The sequence below is a fragment of the Pan paniscus genome, chromosome 11 (genome assembly GCF_029289425.2).
Source record: "Pan paniscus chromosome 11, NHGRI_mPanPan1-v2.0_pri, whole genome shotgun sequence".
NCBI lineage: Eukaryota > Metazoa > Chordata > Mammalia > Primates > Hominidae > Pan > Pan paniscus.
In genome coordinates, this window is record NC_073260.2 from 85819635 (window position 1) to 85836903 (window position 17269).

At 38.1% G+C, this 17269-nt stretch overlaps 1 protein-coding gene and 1 pseudogene across 10 annotated transcripts in view; one reads left to right on the forward strand and one right to left on the reverse strand.

Moving 5' to 3' along the window:
- The window catches only part of LOC117977962 (contactin-associated protein-like 3), a 238102-nt gene that overhangs the window by 141523 nt on the left and 79310 nt on the right, over window positions 1-17269 (forward strand). For all 10 annotated transcript variants that reach the window (XM_055092007.2, XM_055092009.2, XM_055092010.2 and 7 more), the window contains exon 9: window positions 1676-1819. In XM_055092007.2, coding sequence (XP_054947982.1) covers window positions 1676-1819 — 144 coding nt within the window. The remainder of the gene's footprint in view (window positions 1-1675; window positions 1820-17269) is intronic.
- LOC117978860 (splicing factor 45-like) lies at window positions 12330-14262 on the reverse strand (annotated as a pseudogene).

Below are 17269 nucleotides of genomic sequence, written 5' to 3' on the forward strand. Positions count from 1 at the left end.
CATAAATGCATGTTAGGAAGAAAAATAAATGAAGCATAGAGTCATTTTAATAATTTACAGGTTTCCCAAGACTATCAAGTAAAATGTTAACTTTATAGGAAAATTTCTATTAGTCTAAAGTTTATTATGATATATGTAACTTCTGAAATAGTTTCAATCTTGGCCTAATTTTAAACTTCAGTGCAAAGTTAATTTAATAGGCCTCATGAAGCTAATCTTATTTTTAGCCCATTTATTGGCATGTATCTTTGACGTATTATCAGGTAAAAGAAAGCACGGAATACCTCTAGTGATTTTAAATACCTTAACATTTAAATTTACCATCAAAGACAATTCATTTTGTTACCAAATTATTTGACAGGATTAATTTCATAATTACTACTGAGAATCATAAAATAATGTGGATGTGAGTGTAAATATATAAAAATATTGCACATATATAAAGTACAACTCCAGTTCTTTCCTAAGCATTTTTTATCAAATATTAAATAATAGCTTTTATTTTATTTTATTTTATCTTTTTGAGACAGCGTCTCACTCTGTCACCCACACTGGAGTACAGTGGTGTGATCTCAGCACACTGCAACCTCCACCTCCCAGGTTCAAGTGATTCTTGTGCCTCAGCCTCCGAAGTGACTGGGACTATAGGCTAGTGCCACCATGCCCAGCTAATTTTTTGTTTTTTAGTAGAAATGTGGTTTCACCATGTTATCCAGGCTGGTCTCGAACTCCCGACCTCAGGTGATCTGCCCGCCTCAGCATCCCAAACTGCTGGGATTACAGGCATGAGCCACCATGCCCAGCGAATAATAACTTTTAAAAGACAGTATAATTATATCTATAATCATAATTTGTTAATTCAGAAACACACAAATATATGTTAAAGATTTTAACTAATCTATGAAGAAACCAGTAAGATGTTACAATCAGTTCGGAGGATAATTCAAAGTACTACACATACAGGCAGATAAGAAATGCCAAAATGAATTACAGACAGATATGAAATGGTTCAGTAAGCAACTGCACCTCGCCAGGCACAAGTCATTTGTATTTCTATGGGTACAAGTCATTTTGCATTACTATCAGTTTTCTACAATTTACAGGGCTGTAAAATAGCTCAGACAGTGAAAGCAGGGTTTACCTTAATTAATAGGTGCAGTAAGCCAGACATCCAGTGATCTTCCATTTCAAATCCTGTCACAGCCCATAAGTATGTGCAATTATGTGTCAACTTTTTCTAAAAAAAACTTTTCACAATCATTCTTGACATATTTTTTATCAACTCACTTTCTTGATTCTTGTAAAATGTTTTTGTTAGATTCAGTAAAGCAAGTAAGTTTTGCATTTGAAGATTAAACCAAACTGTGTTGTTTTTATCCCATTGTAAAGGCTCCTACTGTATATATTTGATAATTAAATTCTAGTTACTTTAAGCAAATTACCAGAATTTGTTACAGTGATTCTTCAGAAAGAGTAATATTTTTATTCATGTGTTATTTTCATAATAAATGAAATTTTTAAATTAAAGATAGGTGGTTAATTTTTTTTTCAGTGATACATGAACATGTAAATACCAGTCTTCTCTGACTTATTCAGTGATCTGAATCAAATTGTTTTCAAGTGTTTACAGAGCTCATAATTTAGAGTTGTCTCTGACTGATTGTATTTCCTCCAGGTGCTGGATTAAACGATGGGCAGTGGCACTCTGTGTCCTTCTCTGCCAAGTGGAGCCATATGAATGTGGTGGTGGACGATGACACAGCTGTTCAGCCCCTGGTGGCTGTGCTCATTGATTCAGGTGACACCTATTATTTTGGAGGTAAGAGAAGGCAACTGAATGACACTGGCAGTGGAACCACTTTTTATCTTTATTGCTTTGCATTTTGAGTCTCTAGTCAAATTTAAACCAAGTTGATACTAAGAAATAATTTATCTCTAGCCATGAAATTAATACCTTTTGAGTTTATAAAAAACATGAAACATTTAATCAGTTTTTCTTCCCAATACAAAAATAAGCATCTGCAGAAAGTTTACTTGCTGTTTAAATAACTTCATATTTTCATTTAACATTAAAAGAAAAATATATTTGAGCTACATGTAGTAAATAAGTGGAAACTTTCAAACAATATCATAGTCATATCTCTACAACAGATAAATCCATTTATACTTCTAACAGTTAGCTCATAAAAACAAAACAAATCGTACTGTCTGAAGTCATTGGCTTACATAAAATATTACTTATATATTTAAGTCTACATCTAAATCTATACTATTGAATCATTATTAGTACACAGCTCAGTTTATAGATAGATGGATAAATATTTTTTACATGGCGAAGGCGTAATAGGAAATATCATACTGATTATGAAGTACTTTCAAAACATTGACAATGTAAACAAATATTAATTAATAGGAGACAAACATATTAAATGAATCCAGTATAATTGGTGTTACACTGGTGCAAAGTATTGAATGTTTGCTTCCCCACCCCAGATTCATATGTTGAAATCCTGACCCCACAGTCATGGTGTCAGGAGGCTTTGGAGGGTAATTAAGTCAGGAGGGTGGAGCCCTAATGAATGGAATTAGTGCCCTTATAAAAGAGGCCCAAGAGAACTCCCTTGCCTTTCCTGCCATGTGAAGTTATAAGGCGAACACTGTGGTCTGTGAAGCAGACACTGCATCTGCTTTGCCTCAAACTCAGACTTAGACTTTCCAGCATCCAGACTGAGAGAAATAACTGTTTGTTGTGTAAGCCACTCTGTTCATGGGATTCTGTTAATAGCAGCCCAAACTGACTATGAGAACTCATACAGCTAAAGAAATGGAAACAAGTGGATCTTTTGATTATAAAGGAAGTTTGGATTTTTTTAAATTAAAAGAACCACTAGGAATAACAGCAAAACCCTGCTATGTATTCTAGAATGCTCCTGTGAATCCAAAGATTAAGCTTTTATATCTGGAAACCACAGTTAAGAGAAACAATCATGTGAGAAAACATCACATGGGGGCATGGATGCCTGTACATTACAACATTCTGTTATCATCCCATATCACCACATATATGATAAGAAAACTCACTCTCAAGTAAGAAAGTTTTCAACTAGGTATGAAATTCCATGCTGGACACAGATACAGAGAGCCACTTGCACTGTACCTAAACACTGAAGTGTTACTGAGGTAACTTAATTACTTGTAATTCTTACTGGAAAGGTAAATATATTCAGCCTTTCTTAGTAATAAAAATTGTATGTAAACAGAAGTATAGATCTAGTAATAGAAGACTTGTTATATACATGCAGTCCTATACATTGCATTTTACCTCATCAGTATTTGTGGTATTTCGCAAAGAATATATACTTTTCCAAACATACAGCCACAGACATTCAAAGACTTCACTGAGCTGTCCTCTGGCACACAGGTGTATTTAAATTGTTAAAGAAAATTAAAATGGCCTGAGGTATCTCTGACCAGACAAAGCCTTTTAAGTGGCCTTAACTTTGCTTGATTTACCAATATAAGCAAAACTTAACTTGAGCTATTTCTTGTAAATGTCTTTAAAAATAGAAAAAGTCAAACTTAAGGCTAACCAATCAGAAGCCAATTAACTTATATAACTAGAGACTTTCCAGCAGGATCAACCAAATAAGGCAATTGTATAAGTACAACCAGTGAAAAATTTGCTACTATATTTACCTTACAGAAGCTGTCCCTTTTTGTTCCCTTGAAAGGGTCCCTGAACCAGTTCCCATTTGAAGCTGCTTCAACAGTGATTCATGAATCACTGTTAGCTCAAATAAACTTTTGTGCCTCCATTTACCTTTTATTAATGGATACATTTATATCTGTAGTTGGATGCTTTTTTCCTCTAAGCAGACACAAAGTAAACCTGAAGAGCTTAAGATTTTTATTTATTTATTTATTTTTATTTTTTGAGGCGGAGTCTCGCTGTGTCCCCCAGCCTGGAGTGCAGTGGCGCGATCTCGGCTCACTGCAAGCTCTGCCCCCCAGGTTCACGCCATTCTCCTGCCTCAGCCTCCTGAGTAGCTGGGACTACAGGCACCCACCATCACATCTAGCTAATTTTTTGTATTTTTAGTAGAGACAGGGTTTTCACCATATTTACCAGGATGGTCTCGATCTCCTGACCTTGTGATTCGACCGCCTCGGCCTCCCAAAGTTCTGGGATTACAGGCATGAGCCACTGTGCCAGGCCAAGATTTTTAAAATTAGTTAATGCCTTTGTGTATCTTGAGTGGATGATAACATAGGAGTCCTCAGAAAAATGCAGACATGCCCGCCAACCTTTTCAGAAGAGTGAAGTTGGCTTAAGGAATCATCATCGGTCCAAGATTGTTAGTGATCTGAGAAATTTCATGTGCTGAGGATGATGCCAAATTAAGGGTTTCCAAGTATGAGTACCAGGATACCTCCTATACCTGCTGTCAGCCATATGTGGTATCGACAATTGCCTCTAACAAAATTTTTCCAAACCAAGTAGAAAAAAACAGTAAACAGAACAGAGATTTTTTTTTATTAGGATGGGACTGAAATCTGTCCCTCCTTCAGGATGAGGGCTGTAATCTGTGTGACAGAAACAGATGACAGAGTTTGATCCACACTACTTTGTTTTCAGAGCTGCTAGCCCAGATGGAATAGGTCCAGAAAGAAACTAATGAAATAAGCAATAGAAAATCTCAAACATTATAGTCTTTGACAATGTATATTCATATATAATTCCCATTTCCTTCAGAAAATATGTGTTGCTTCTCTTTTTTTTTTAAACTTATTTTAGGTTCAGAGGTATACATGTGCAGGTTTGTTATATAGGTAAATTGCATGTAATGGGGGCTTGGGGTACAGATTATTCCATCACCCAGGTAATGAGCATAGTACCTAGTAGGTAGTTTTTTGATCTTCACCCTCCTCCCACCCTCCACCCTCAAGTAGGCTGTGGTGTCTATTGTTCCCTTCTTTGTGTCCATGGGTACTCAATACTAAGCTCCCACTCCTAAGTCAGAATACATGGTATTTGGTTTTCTGTTCCTGTGTTAGTTCACTTTGGATAATGGCCTCCAGCTCCATCCATGTTGCTAGAAAGGACATTATCTCATCTTTTTTTATGGCTACATAGTATTCCATGGTATATATGTACATTTTCTTTACGCTACTGTTGATGGGTATTTAGGTTGATTCTATGTCATTGCTATTGTGAATGAACATGCACGTCTGTGTGTCTTTATGGTAGAAGGATTATTATTCCTTTGGGTGTGTACTCAGTGGGGTTGCTGGGTTGAGTGGCAGCTCTGCTTTAAGTTCTTTGGGAAATCACGAAACTGCTTGCTGCAATGGCTGAACTAATGTATAATTCCCCCAGCAGTGTATAAGCACTCCCTTTTCTCCACAGCTTTACCAGCACCTGTTATTTTTCGCCTTTTAAATAATAGCAATTCTGACTGGTGTGAGATGGTATCTCATTGTGGTTTCGATTTGCATTTATCTCATGACTAGTGATGCCGAGGAGTTTTTCATATGCTTGTTGGCCACATGTATGTCTTCTTTTGAAAAGTGTCTGTTCATGTCCTTTGCCCGTTTTTTAATGGGGTAGGTTTTTTTTTCTTTCTTGTTAAGTTCCTTATAGATTCCAGACATTAGACCTTTGTCAGATGCATAATTTGTGAATATTTTCTTCCAGTAGGTTGTCTGTTTACTCTGTGGATAGTTTCTTTTGCTGTGCAGAAACCCTTTAGTTTAATTAGGCCCCATTTGTCAACTTTTGTTTTTGTTGCAATGTTTTCGGTGTCTTTGTCATGAAATTTTTGCCATGTCCTGTGTCCAAAATGGCATTTCCTATATTTCCTAGGTTATCTTCCAGGATTTTTGTAGTTATAGGCTTTACTTTTTTTTTTTTTTTTTTTTGAGACTTTAGAGTCAGTCTCACCTGTTGCCCAGGCTGGAGTGCAATGACACGATACAGCCTCAACCTCCCAGGCTTAAGAGGTTCCCCCGCCTCAGCCTCCTGATTAGCCTGGACTACAGGCACGTGCCACCACATCCAGCTAATTTATTATTATTATTATTATTATTATTATTATTATTATTATTGTTTGTAGAGACGAGGTCTCGCTATGTTGCCCAGGCTTGTCTCAAACTCCGAGGCTCAAGCTATCCTCCCACCTCACCCTCCCAAAGTGTTGGGATTATAGGCGTGAGCCACTGCACCTGACACGTTTTACATTTTATTCTTTAATCCATCTTGAGTTGATTTTTGTATATGGTGTAAGGAAGGGGTCTAGGAACTGCTTATGGTTAGCCAGTTATCCCAGCACCATTTATTGAATAGGGAGTCCTTTCCCTACTGCATGTTTTTGTCAACTTTGTTGAAGATCAAATGGTTGTAAGTGTGTGGCATTATTTCTGGGCGCTCTATTCTGTTCCATTGGTCTGTGTGTCTGTTTTTGTACCAGTACTATGCTATTTTGGTTACTATAGCCTTGTAGTAGAGGTTGAAGTTGGCTAACGAAATGCCTCCAGATTTGTTCTTTTTGCCTTGGATTCCCTTGGCTATTCAGGCTCTTTTTTGGTTCTATATTAATTTTAAAGTAGTTTTTACTGGTTCTTTGAAGAATGCCATTGGTGATTTGATAGGAATAGCATTGAATCTATAAATTGCTTTGGGCAGTATGGCCCAATATGGTTAAAAACCATATTTATTATTCCTTTCCGTGATTATGGAATGTTTTTCCATTTGTATGTTATCTATGATTTCTTTGAGCAGTGTTTTGTAATTCTTCTTGTAGAGATCATTCATCTCCCTCGTTAGCTGTATTCCTAGGTAGTTTATTCTTTTTGTGGTCATTGTGAATAGGATTGCATTCTTGATTTGGCTCTCAGCTTGCATGTTGTTGGTATATAGGAATGCTACTAATTTTTGTACATTAATTTTGTATCCTGAAACTTTGCTGAGATTATCAGATCGAGAAGCTTTTGGGCAGAGACGATGGGGTTTTGTAGGTACAGAATCATATCATCTGCAAACAGAGGCAGTTTGACCTCTTTTTCTCCTATTTTAGATGCCTTTTATTTCTCTCTCTTGCCTGATTGCTCGGGCGAGGACATCCAGTACTATGTTGGGTAGGAATAATGAGAGAGGGTATCCCTGTCTTGTCCCAGTTTTCAAGGGGAATGCTTCACATCTTTTGCCCATTCAGTATGATGGTGGCTGTGGGTTTGTCATAGGTGGCTCTTACTATGTTGAACTATGTTCCTCCAATGCCTCATTTGTTGAGGGTTTTTAACATGAAGGGATGTTGAGAAAATACCTGATGCTTCTCTAGAGACAAATATATGAAAGCAAACAACATTTCATGAAGGAATGAGGAATATTTTGTGGCAGCAAGAATGAGAATGACTCTCCAAGATGCCCTGGAAACTGAATATGTTACATCACAGAAGGGATTTTGCAGATGTAATTAAGGTTGCAGACCTTAGGAGACGATCGTGATTCATGCAGTGGGCTCCATGTAATCACATGAGCACTTAAGAGATTTAACTCTGGTTGGAGGCAGAAGAGACACAGAAGAGAGGTGTGGGTGAGGGGAAGCCAGAGAAACTAGAAGCAGGAGAATGTCTCTCTGCACCATTGCTGGTTTAGAAAATGAACTGGGCACTATGAAGAGCAATGCAGGCAGCCTGACATTGCTGAGAGGCCCCAACTACCAGCCAGTGATGAATTGGGACCTCACTCCTACAACTACAAGAAGTTGAATTCTGCTCTAACCTGTATGTGCTTGGACACACATTCTGCCCTAGGGCCTTCATAAGGAGCCCAAGAGCACCTTGATTTTGTCCTTGTAAGACTATAAGCAGAGTCATCAGTCCAGCCCTCCCACACTTCTAAAGTGAGAGATAATAAAGAGAATGTTTTAGTGATTTGTTACAGTGATGATTAAAAGCTGATACACATTCCAACCTCCATCAGATCCATTTACAGACATTCCCATTCAGTTCTAAACCCTTGGACAATGGCCAAAAAAAAAAAAAAAAAAAAAAAAAAAAGCTTTCCTCAAACACACCCTGAGAATATACTGAAAAAGATTACATATATATATATATATATCTATATATATCTCCAGGCGTGGTGGCCCACGCCTGTAATCCCAGCACTCTGGGAGGCTGAGGCCGGCGGATCACCTGAGATCAGGAATTGAAGACGAGCCTGGCTAACATGGTGAAACCCTGTATCTACAAAAATACACACACAAAAAAAATTTAGCCGGGCATGATGGCAGGTGCCTGTAATCCCAGCTACTTGGGAGGCTGAGGCAGGATAATCACTTGAATTATATATATATATATATATATATATATATATATATATATATATATATATAATGTTTTTAAAATATATATATATAATGTTTTTAAAATATATATATATAATATTTTTTAAATATATATATGACCAAAGAGAATAGTTTCAACAGAAAGTCAAAATAGCCAACACAGTTTCTGTGTTTTGTTTTGTTTGGATTGTGTATGGCCTTCGAGTGAAGTAACATACATGATCATGAACCATATAGGGACACAGCGACAGAAATGGGAAGGCTGATCCCATGATCATACATGCATACATAGATACACTATGGATTCCAAAGTCCCCTTTGACCTGAAAGTGTGAGAAGAGCCCATAACCCGTTTGAAACAGATACGCAGCAACCACAACCCAAATTGTATATGCATAAGTAAAGTTGTCCTTATTTCAGAGATGATATTATGGATTGAATTGTTTTCCCTCAAATTCATATGAACTCCAGAATGTGACCTTGTTTGGAGATAAGATCTTTGCAGAGGTAATCAAGTTAAAATGAGGTCATTAAGGTGAGCTCCAATCCAGTATGACCAGTGTCCTTATGAAAAATGGAAATGGAGGTGCAGAGACACACAGAGAGGGAAGACGCTGGGACAACATGCAGGAACAACGCCTCAGGAAGACAGAGGCCTAGAGTGTTACACCTGCAAGGCCAGAGCTGTTTACTGGGTTCCTCCCTGACGCCACCTCCCACCTGGGGCTGAACCCGACCCAGACCTTACCACCCACTGCTGCTACACTGCCATAAATCCCTTTTTAAAAAAATTAAAATATTTATTTGACAAATAAAAATTCTGTATATTTAAGGTATACTATGTGACGATTTGATATAGGTATACACTGTGTTCTGATTACCACAGTCAAGTTGATTAACACATCCATCACATCACACATAGTTACCATGTTGATGGCAGAGGGGAGTGAAGTCATTACAAATCTGCTCTCTTACCAAATTCCAGGTAAATAACACAGTATCATTATGTATCACCATGCTGGATCATCATGCTGGATCCCTTTTGTTTCATGGGGTTGTATCACCATGAAACAGTATCACCATGCTGGATCCCTTTTGTTTCATGGGGTTGTTGAAAAAAGACTACAAATTAAGGACTGAAATGCATGTCTTCCAGATAGGCCTAAATAAAAGATCACACTCAGGAACCGATTTTAAATAGACCACCCTTTATGGAGCTTCCCTTCATCATTCTGCCCAACGGAATTGTAACAGTGCGAAATGAGTGCCGTTACCTTTTCCACTGCTTTATGTGCTGGTTTTATTGCACCATACAGGTATCCCCAGAGACTCGGCTCCTCTGGAGCATCTTATTGATTTCCCACTGCGGCATGAAGAAAGGCCATACTTTGCCCAAAGTGCCTAATAGTTTTACTCAGTCGGTTATTTCAACTTATTTTTATTGCCCAGTAATGATGCAGTGAAACATTTTACCAAGTCAGGGAGCGCATCAGCCTTTCCTAGACGATAATAAACAGAATATTTGCCAGCTCAGTCAATGATTGAGTACAGCCAAGAGACACTGCAGCCTAAGAGAGGGCAGTCAGAGTGGGGAGGTCACAGAAGGGTGCAATAAATCTTCTGCCCAGGGATGTTTACTCAGAAAGTCCTTGGTCATTAGAAATGTCATTTAACTCTGTAAATAATAAGATACATTTGCTAATCAATGCTTGAGGTGCTTCTTGAGAGTATTAGTATAGTTTTGCATTTTACTATTTTTTTTTTCCAGAATCCTTTTAAAATTATGTTGGAGACAGCACAATATGAAAGTAAAATTCGGCCAGGCACAGTGGCTCACGCCTGTAATCCCAGCACTTTGGGAGGCCTAGGCGGGTGGATCACAAGGTCAGGAGATCGAGACCATCGTGGCTAACATGGTGAAACCCCGTCTCTACTAAAAATACAAAAAAAAAAAAAATTAGCTGGGCATGGTGGTGGGCGCCTGTAGTCCCAGCTTCTCAGGAGGCTGAGGCAGGAGAATGGCATGAACCTGGGAGGCAGAGCTTATACAGTGAGCTGAGACTGCGCCACTGCACTCCAGCCTGGGTGACAAAGTGAGACTCCGTCTCAAAAAAAAAAGTAAAATTCATCCCTAAAATTGGCTGTCAGCATGGAAATTATAAAACTCATTTTCTAAACTCTAACGGTCCTTCAGAGCAAACTTTCCACAGAGCAACTGTGAAAACAGACAATGTCAATCTGCAAAGTTTCTGATTGTTTTCTTTCCTCATATTCCGAGGTGTGCATATGTGCCTCAAATTGTATTAAAACATTTGCTATAGATGACAGATTTTATAACAAAAAACAAATAAGCCAATATATCCAAGACCTATCATTTCAAAAGTAAAATATTTAGGAAGCACTAAAAGGGAGAAGAATGAAAGTACTATTCATTTTTTTAAGTGATACTAAATAAAGTTGATTACAGAAAATGATTTGTCAAAGTATAAATATAGTATCACCTTTAGGGTTTAAATTCTACAGGTGAGATTTTATAACGTCCTGTTATTCAAGAGCCCATTTCCATAAATATATACATGCTAATGTGAGAAATGCTTTTGTGTTATTTTTATGCATATCATAATTTTATTCATTTTTACTGTGAAATAGATCATATATGTACAGTTTAAAATATTGCTAATTTTTCAAAAGAATGTATATATTGTTACATGAATATACCACATTTTATCAGTTCTACTGTCCCATTTTGCTATTGTTAGGCAATTTTCATTTTTGCTTTTAGATTTGCTTTATAAAATTTAGGGGGGTGGTGTTTCGTTGTTTTGCTTTTTTTTAGACAGGGAGTCACTCTGTTGCCCAGGCTGGAGTGCAATGAAGCAATCACAGCTCACTGCAGCCTCTGCCTCTCCAAGCTCAAGCACTTCTTCCACCTCAGCCTCTGGAGTAGCTGGGACTGCAGGCCTGCACCACCACACCCAGCTAGTTTTTGTTGTTGTTGTTTTTCTTCGTATTTTGTAGAGACAGAGTTTTGCCATGTTGTTCAGGTTGGTCTGAGGTGATCCACCCACCTCAGCCTCCCAAAGTGCCAGGATTACAGGCATGAGCCACCATGCCCAGCCTAAAATTTAGTTTTTAAAATATTCTTAACATACCTAGTTTTTCCAGTGAATTTTGCATTCCTTGTGTGTGCTTTTGTAACTTTATTTACCCATCTGTATAGTAAACTTCGGGAAACACCAGCTCTAACCACCATGTTTAACAGCATAAGCTGGCTGTTAAATTTTACTGATGTATATAAACCCAAAATAGATCATTTCTTCACATAGAAACAGCCTTTGGTTCTGCTAGTATTCATTACTCGTTTTAGTAATTTAAAGACCACATGACCCAAATTCTTCTTGAATGCTGTGCAGTGCACTGAAAGAGACTAATAAGCCCTTTTCTGTTTTCTAAGCAAATTTACTTCTTGGGATATTTCTGTTCATATGGTTTCCTATGACACATAGCATCACTAAGAGTCAAATAAGTGAAACTGAAAACATTAAAATTAATCCTGTAATCCAGTTTTAATAATGAGTTCGTTTCATTATGTTTCTTTTTCCTTTCCATTTGTTTTATACTGGCCTGAAGAAAACAGGCTTGATGGATAAAATCCACAGTATTTTCTTCCTAACTAGCTTATATATTTAGAATGGCCTGAATATGTACAGCTGCAGACACTAACTTCATTCCTACAGTATAATATCTACCAATGATTGAAACTAGTCAGCTGCACATTTTATTTATTTATTAAAAAGGATTTGGATTTTTATACAATATTTAAAAACCACAAAATGAAAAGGGATCAATCAACGTATACCTTGGAGGTCCTTCCAAGAGTCTCAGTATCTAACAGCCATGGAGGCTGTGACCTTTTTCCTTCTTTTCTCAGCCTGCTGGTCATTTAAGGGTCACCAGAGATGACTCATGCTCTAGTTCTTAAAATCAAACTTCTTCCACCAAATCCAAGATGCTGAATTTGTACAAATGTAAAAACATCCTCTTGCCACCAAAATACCTTCTATTCAAGTGAACAACAGCTTTAATTGCTGACTCAACTCTCAAATTCTAAAAAGGTCTGTACTGCTTCATCATCAGGGACACCAAGAATTTCACATATCACACGTTTTCCAACTTTGCCATATTTTTCATGGCAAAATTGGGAAATACCATGGACTTTATCCATCAAGCCTGTTTTCTCTGAGCCAATATAAATTGACAATGGAAAAGAAAAAGAAACATAACAGAATGAACTCATTATGAAAGCTAGATTAACTATACTCTTTTCAGTTTCACTTATTTTATCCTTAATGATGCTATGTCTCATAGGAAACCATATCAACTGAAAAATATGTCATCACACATTCTTCTCTGGTTTCAACTTCCAAGTCTTCTTCCACCTCCCCTTCACCAACCATGTTCCTTAGTAGGACCACCTTAGTAGGACTCAAGTATTTCAGTCAGTGGATTTGTACCTGATCTTTCAATGCATCTTTCTCTGCGGCGTCGCCCACGATGATCTTGCCGCCTGATTTGCTAGTCTTCCCCACCGGAAAGGCATCTTGCAGCCCCTGCAGGTGCTCCCCGAGGCCCCGGCCTTCCCAGAAGCCGCGCTTCTGCATGATGTTGTGCGCCACCTTTCCCACCACGTTAGCGAGGAAGGAGCTGCTAGGCCGGTTTGGAGATCTCAGTCTGTCCTGTTCCTCCTTCACTGGGGGAGGAATGGCTACTTTGGAAGACCATGACTGAGGTCTTGAATCCTCTTCATAAGGAAAATCTCGGGGTGACTCTTGGTCTTTCTCTACCAGAGAAGTGGGAAGGGCAATGGCAGCTCCACCCTACTACTTTTCCTCCTCTCTCCCTCCTAATCTTCCCCTTCATCAGAATCTGGATTTGGTCGCCTTGATCAGAACTCCCCTAACTTCTTGCCTGTCTTCAGGCCTCTTTTCCCTTTCTTCTATTTCCTTTCATATTTCTAGCTCCTGCTGTGTCTGTCGTTCCTCTCTGTGGCACTTCACTACTTTCTCATAATCATAAGGAAACATAGGATCATATTCGTCAGCTAAGGGAATCAGAACGTCCCCTGCAAAAACCCACTGGGAGCAGGATCCTTCAGCCCAGCTGCTGCATGCCGTGGTGTGTCCCCAATTTGCAGGTCATCTGAGGAGCCGCCTGGCCTTAGGTCAATGACTGGCAAGAGCTGCACTGTTTCTAACTTTGGCTCTTTCCCTGAGTGAGAGCTGCCTTCCTCACCTGAAGCTGAGACTGCAGAAGTTTGACGTTTTGGAACCAGCCTTCTGCTTTTGAGTCACTGGTCTCCACTCTCAGGCCATCGTATGGGGGCATCTTTTTTTTTTTTTTCTATTTAATGTTGCCCTGCTGACTCTACCCATGGGTAGCCAGGTTAATATGAAGAAATGAAGAAGAAGAAAAACCCACCAATTTCCTGATGCCAGATAAATGGAAAATGTTATTTGCACCAAAGAAACCTTGAGAGACTTGGAACAAATCACTGGTGGATGTGGATTTCTGGATCTCACTAGATTTATTTTAATAGAAAGTTTAGGCCAGACGTGGTGGCTCTCACCTGTAATCCCAGCACTTTGAGAGGCTGAGGGGGGTGGATCATCTGAGGTTAGTAATTCAAGACCAGCCTGGCCAACATGGTGCAACCTTGTCTCTACTAAAAATACAAAGATTAGCTGGGCATGGTGGCGGGAGCCTGTAGTCCCAGCTACTGGGTAGGCTGAGGCAGGAGAATTGCTTGAACCTGGAAGGCAAAGGTTGCAGTGAACCGAGATGGTGCCACTGCACTCCAGCCTGGCAACAGAGCGAGACTCTGTCAAGAAAGAGAGAGAAAGAAAGAGAAAGTCTAATTCGCAGATGCAGACTTATCTTCTGTACTGTCATTTGTCCATTCTTTTTTTTCTGGTCTGTGATTTCATCTTTTTGAAGTGTTTTTCAAGCAGCACTCTGTACGGTTGCAGGTTGTGCATATAGCCTGCATTTTTTTGCATTCATGCCTGAAATAGAGATTGACTGAAGGTCAAATTCTTTTAAACTTACCTTTATGGAATCTTTCTGCTGTTCAATGCCATGCCTCCTTCCATGATATTGAGAATACAAAATTGACTGTTGTGTCGCCAGTCCTCACATCCTTCTTGTAGGAAGCTGCTAGACTGAGAACTTGTGGCAACACTGCATTGAAGTCTGTCACTGCAATAACACACAGTGACAATTTTCTTGCCAACCTCATATGCTTACACAAGTTAAAATAACCGGGCTAAAATTTTCATGGGTCTTAATATCTTTATTTGTTTGATTTCATATCCATGCAGTACTTTATGATTAGAATTTGTCCTGAAAGTTTCATAACTTTTTGCGGGACACCTGGATTTATTTTAGTTTTTTTTTTCTAACAGAGTTATTGAATTCATTTTCTTTTAAGAATAACCTGGCTGGGCGCTGTGGCTTACGCCTGTAATCCCAGCACTTTGGGAGGCCGAGGCAGGTGGATCACGAGGTCAGGAGATCAAGACCATCCTGGCTAATATGGTGAAACCCCGTCTCTACTGAAAAAAAAATACAAAAAAAAAAAATTAGCAGGGTGTGGTGGCGCGTGCCTGTAGTCCCAGCCACTCGGGAGGCTGAGGCAGGAGAATGCTGTGAACCTGGGTGGTGGAGCTTGCAGTGAGCAGAGATCACACCACTGCACTGCAGCCTAGGCGACAGCACGAGACTCAGGTCTCAAAAAAAAAAGATAACCTAAGTTATGTGTCAGGAAACACCACATGGTGAAAGAAAGATTAGCAGAACTGTTGATATTCCTATAATTCATTACTGGAAAATATTTATTGAATTAATAATCCTCTTAGTTCTTAATGTGTTTATTTCTTAATGATTAGTGAGATGCAGTAGAATTATACAAAGTTCACTCTCTATCCCATTCTTCAGAAGGTTCTGCTGTACCATTTAAACTTATATTTCTTTTGTAAATATAAAAATATAAAAGATTTTAGTCTTCAAACTTTTAAACAAATATGGTGTTAAATGTTAAACTTCCAAGTGTCTGTGAGGTTATGTATAGTTTCAATAAGCTAAAAAGAAGCCATAAATATGAGGGAGGCTTTTACTTTAGGAATCTAAAGCAGAAAATATTAAAGTTAAAGATATAAAGCTTCAGTTATTAAAATAGAAATCTAAACACAACATTTATTTTTTATGGAACTTTCAGGGAAGAAATAAGAGTACAGGCATTGAGAGGTGCTTCATTTATTCCAGTAAGAGGAACCTTCATTGACTATTTTTTGAAATTGTGCTAGTGATTAACAATATAAGGTCAAAGAGAGGTCAATGAAAAACACATAAGTACAAATTCTATACTTCATTTTTTTCATTTTAATGAACACTGTAAAGAAAACTCAATCCTCTAGTGATAAATATTGATGTATATTTACTATAATCTTTGGAGAAAAGGGTATTTGCATGGACTCAAAGTGTCATGCCAAATATTAGGTTTAATACCTAATATTTGAATGATTGGGAAAAGAAAATAAGAAATTATATCTCACAAGTTTGAAAGAGACAATACTTACAGAATCAACATAAGCAGGCTTCTTTTTTAAAATAAGGCAAAGGATAAAATTTTTAAAAGCTATATAATTTCATAATATACAGTTAAATTAATTATTCAATTTCTCTTGTCATTGGCATTACACCATTATGAAATGAGGTGCCTCTTTCATATTTGTATGTTAAAATTAAGTATTCATTTAGATCAGAGGTAGACAAATCACGGTCCATGGCATATTATATAAGCCCAAATGAGTAATTGCTTTGTATTTTTATTTTTATTTTTATTTTTATTTTATTTGAGAAGAAGTCTCGCTCTGTTGCCTAGGCTGGAGTGCAGTGGCGCCATCTCAGCTCACTGCAAGCTCCACCTGCTGGGTTCATGCCGTTCTCCTGCCTCAGTTTCCCGAGTAACTGGGACTACAGGCACCCGCCACCACGCCCAGCTAATTTTTTTTTGTATTTTTAGTAGAGATGGGGTTTCACCGAATTAGCCAGGATGGTCTCGATCTCCTGACCTCATGATCCGCCCGCCTTGGCCTCCCAAAGTGCTGGGTTTACAGGCGTGAGCCACCGCGCCCAGCCCTGCTTTGTATTTTTAAAGGATTATAACAAGAAGGACATGCAAAAGAAACCAGGTGTGACCCACAAAACCAAAAGTGTTTACTATCTGCGTTTTACAGAAAACCTTTGCAGACTCCTGACTTAGACAAATGCCTTATGATTTTATTCTGAATTAATATGACTCTTTCTACAAACAGTTGTCTTTAAATAAAAAGATTTTACAGTTATTGTGTTTTCTTTAACTAGAGTGTGTACTTTCATCCTTTTCCTTACTTTTCAAACTTAGAGTTCCATTATTAGGTTATATATTGTAACTCAGAGGGTGGGAGTAAGTTCAAGACACTACTTTCCTATATGCTTGGACTGGTGTGGAGTAATACTGCTTACGTCAAAGTCAGGCACTCACCACTGCTTCTTATAAGTACTGTTCTTATTTCACAAAACAAGCCCACATAGTAAAGGGAAGTGATGTCATAAGCATTGCCATTTGTAATTTAGGTGAAATTAGCTGACGGTTGTAGTGAAACTTTTAATATTTAACTTCTAATATTGGAAATAATCAAATGTCTATTTTATCTCTTTCTATTCATAGAACATTCTGGACTGCAAATTTTTATCCTTATATACCCTAACAGTGTGTTAGGTCCTGTTACTTTTTGTGTTGTTGTTAACATTAGAATTTAATCTTTAGTTATATATTTGACTTAAGTACCTAATACCAAAGAAAGTGTTACTAGAAAAGCAAATCT